The sequence below is a fragment of the Lupinus angustifolius genome, chromosome LG16 (assembly GCF_001865875.1).
Source record: "Lupinus angustifolius cultivar Tanjil chromosome LG16, LupAngTanjil_v1.0, whole genome shotgun sequence".
NCBI lineage: Eukaryota > Viridiplantae > Streptophyta > Magnoliopsida > Fabales > Fabaceae > Lupinus > Lupinus angustifolius.
In genome coordinates, this window is record NC_032024.1 from 7,702,685 (window position 1) to 7,705,692 (window position 3,008).

General features: G+C 32.3%; 1 protein-coding gene across 2 annotated transcripts; it reads left to right on the forward strand.

Moving 5' to 3' along the window:
- LOC109329038 (3-isopropylmalate dehydratase large subunit, chloroplastic-like) lies at positions 845–2,777 on the forward strand. 2 transcript variants are annotated; one of them, XM_019562701.1, is made up of 6 exons: positions 845–1,014; positions 1,439–1,497; positions 1,639–1,761; positions 1,866–2,036; positions 2,406–2,558; positions 2,675–2,777. In XM_019562701.1, exons 1-6 carry the CDS (start codon positions 852–854, stop codon positions 2,756–2,758), a joined length of 753 nt encoding a protein of 250 aa, XP_019418246.1. In that variant the 5' UTR covers positions 845–851; the 3' UTR covers positions 2,759–2,777. The 2 variants fall into 2 exon arrangements, with proteins under 2 accessions (XP_019418246.1, XP_019418247.1); XM_019562702.1 differs by having other exon boundaries at positions 919–1,034.

The following is a 3,008-nucleotide window of genomic DNA, read 5'->3' on the forward strand; positions in this document are numbered from 1 at the left end:
AGATGTCAATGTAATTTACTCTATAATATATGTTTGAGTACCTTAGCTAAAAACTGATTATAAACTAATATGTTTTACAAAAATGTCAAGTTTTACGAAAGTTTTAATATTAATATTAATATTACTATGGAGAATTATGAAGTTTGGTGGAAGAGTAAAAAGAAGGAGATATATAAAGTTAAGATGTGGTAAAATGAGAAGTGAAAAAATAAACTAACTCATGATTTTGGAGCTTATAGTTTTGGTTTTTTTTAAAAAAAAAAACTGAGTTTATAATCCATTTGGTTGCTAAACATACACAATTTACATTTTGAACTTATTTTTCAAAAAAATAAGCAAAAACTCAAAACTTTAATTATACCACACATGCATTTAGTGTGTCATTTTTAGATGTTAGTTAAAATTGATTTTCTTGGGGTAATTAATATATAAAACAGAATTATGAAAATGTGTGGAATAATAGTGATACATTGATAGAAAATAATAAAAGAATATGTGCAAGTTTCATGTAGTTATTATTAACTTGTTACAAAATGATAAAATTGGAATATAGAAATTATTTAATAATGATTACTAAATAGAATTAAATGAAATTATACATGTTTAATTACTTGAATATGCTTTATGCATATTTATATAATAGTAAGGACAAAGTTAAAATATAGAAATTACATGTCCATTCAATTAACTAAATACCCATTAGTTATATTCATATATTAGTATAGAAGTACATACAATCGTAAATATCAAAATATTAAAAGAGTGTAATATCTATATACTAATAATATAAAGAGATTTTATACACAATCAGTATATTATTCATCGTTTATTTTTTCTCATATTAAAAAGGTATGAAATATTTTAATTATTTTGACAGTAGTTATTATCGCTTGTTTATTTCCAAATCCACCTTACAAAAAGGTACCCTTTTCCGACCTGCTTCACCCAAAAAACGTAGACCACAGCCGCCAGATCAATTCACGCTCCGCCGTGCCATCAAGACCGTCTCTCCAGGTAAGTGACATTTCTGCTCAGTTTCGATTCCGTTCATTATTTTCCATTTTATTGCTAGTACTAATAATTAACAAATCTGATTCTATTCATTATTCTACATGAAATGAATCACTTTGATTGAAATTGTTCTGATACTCATATTTGTACTATTCCTACTCATCATAATGCTATACTATACCCTATACTCTTGTGTATTGTTTTCATTTCCCTTTTACTATTCAAATAATAAAAGGGAAGATTCTGTTTGTGAGTTGGGTTTCGGAAGGAAAGAAAGTGAAACATAAGTCTGTAGAGTGAACTCAGGAGTGTATTTCATATCTCTGAAGCTTTTCATTTCCCTCCAAAACTCAACTTGCAAGTAGACCCTTAGATTACAAGATTTTGATTGGAATAATAATTGATTGAAATCTCAATATTTGTGTAGCTATGATCATGGCTTCCTCTCTCATTGCTCCAACTTCTACATCCTTCTTCCAATCAAAGGTTCTTTTCTTCTTTTTACACCAATTATCACATTAATTTCATTCTCTTATTTTTCCTCATATGTTGCATATTTTTTTATTTTGCATCCTTTTATAAAAAATGTTAACTTTGCACTAACCCATGTGTTTTTTGGTATCTCAGAAAGATATTGGTCTCTCTGCTTCTAGTTCACGTCACAGATGCCATAAACCGGCTTCCAGGAGAATCTGTTGCTCCATTGCTGCACCACACCAAGCGCAACGCCAACCATCAACCACTGGATCAGTTCCGTTACTACTTTTTTTTTTATGTTTAGCCTTTTGGTTTTTTGTCCTGTTTGTTGTGACTTGTGAGACCTTGTTGGTAATTTGAGGCTTGTTTGGTTTCAGGTGAAGACGGCAACGACGATGACAGAGAAGATATTTGCTAGAGCTTCTGAGAAATCCTATTTGAGTCCTGGGGATAATGTTTGGGTTAATGTTGATGTTTTGATGACACATGATGTCTGTGGCCCTGGTTCTATCGGGATTTTTAAGAGGGAATTTGGTGAGAATGCCAAGGTAATTGGATTGCCATTTCTCAATGTCTTGTCTGGGATTTTGATTTAAGATGGTTGTAAATTTATTTTAGATTAAGCATTGAACTGGTATGTGAACATTCTTTATGTGAGCTTGGATTGTATTGGAGTTATTGACTTCAGTTTTATGTAGTTTGGGAAAGGGGTGTCTTTCGATTATGATAGTTTTTGAAGAAAATGGGATTGATTCTGTGTAATGAAACTATGAAAGTGATCTGAAGAAAGTAGGATCAGACTCATTCAAGGATCTGTTTTATTTTCTACAGTTGCTTAATGTCTACTCCTCTTAAATGCTAAGACCAATTTTTTGTCATTTTGTTATCCTGACTGCACAAATCCTTTGAAATTGAAGGTCTGGGATCGCGAAAAGATTGTAATAATACCTGACCACTATATATTCACAAGTGATGAACGTGCCAATCGTAATGTAGACATATTAAGAGATTTTTGTAACGAGCAGAATATCAAGTACTTCTATGATATTAAGGATCTTAGTAATTTCAAGGTACATGTTCTTTTCATTTCTTAGTATTAAATTATTAATTTGGTTGTTTCAATTCTTAAAGATCATTGTATTGTGTGATGTCCATGAATGTTGACTGCGAGATTATAACAATGTAGGCAAATCCAGACTACAAAGGTGTTTGCCATGTTGCTCTTGCTCAGGAAGGTCATTGTAGGCCAGGAGAGGTTTGTTTAGTTTAAAAAGTTATTTGAAAGAATGTTCAAGTATTGTAGGATGGGGATGAGGATAGGATGAGGATGAGAAGGAGGATGAGGATAGGATGAGGAGGACGATGAGGATCGGATGACGACGAGAATGAGGAAGAGGAAAGGATGAGGACGAGAATGAGGAAGAGTATATGATGTGGATGAGGACGAGGATGAGGATAGGATGAGGACGAGATTGAGGATGGGATGAGGACGAGAATGAGGATGAGGACGAGAATGAGGA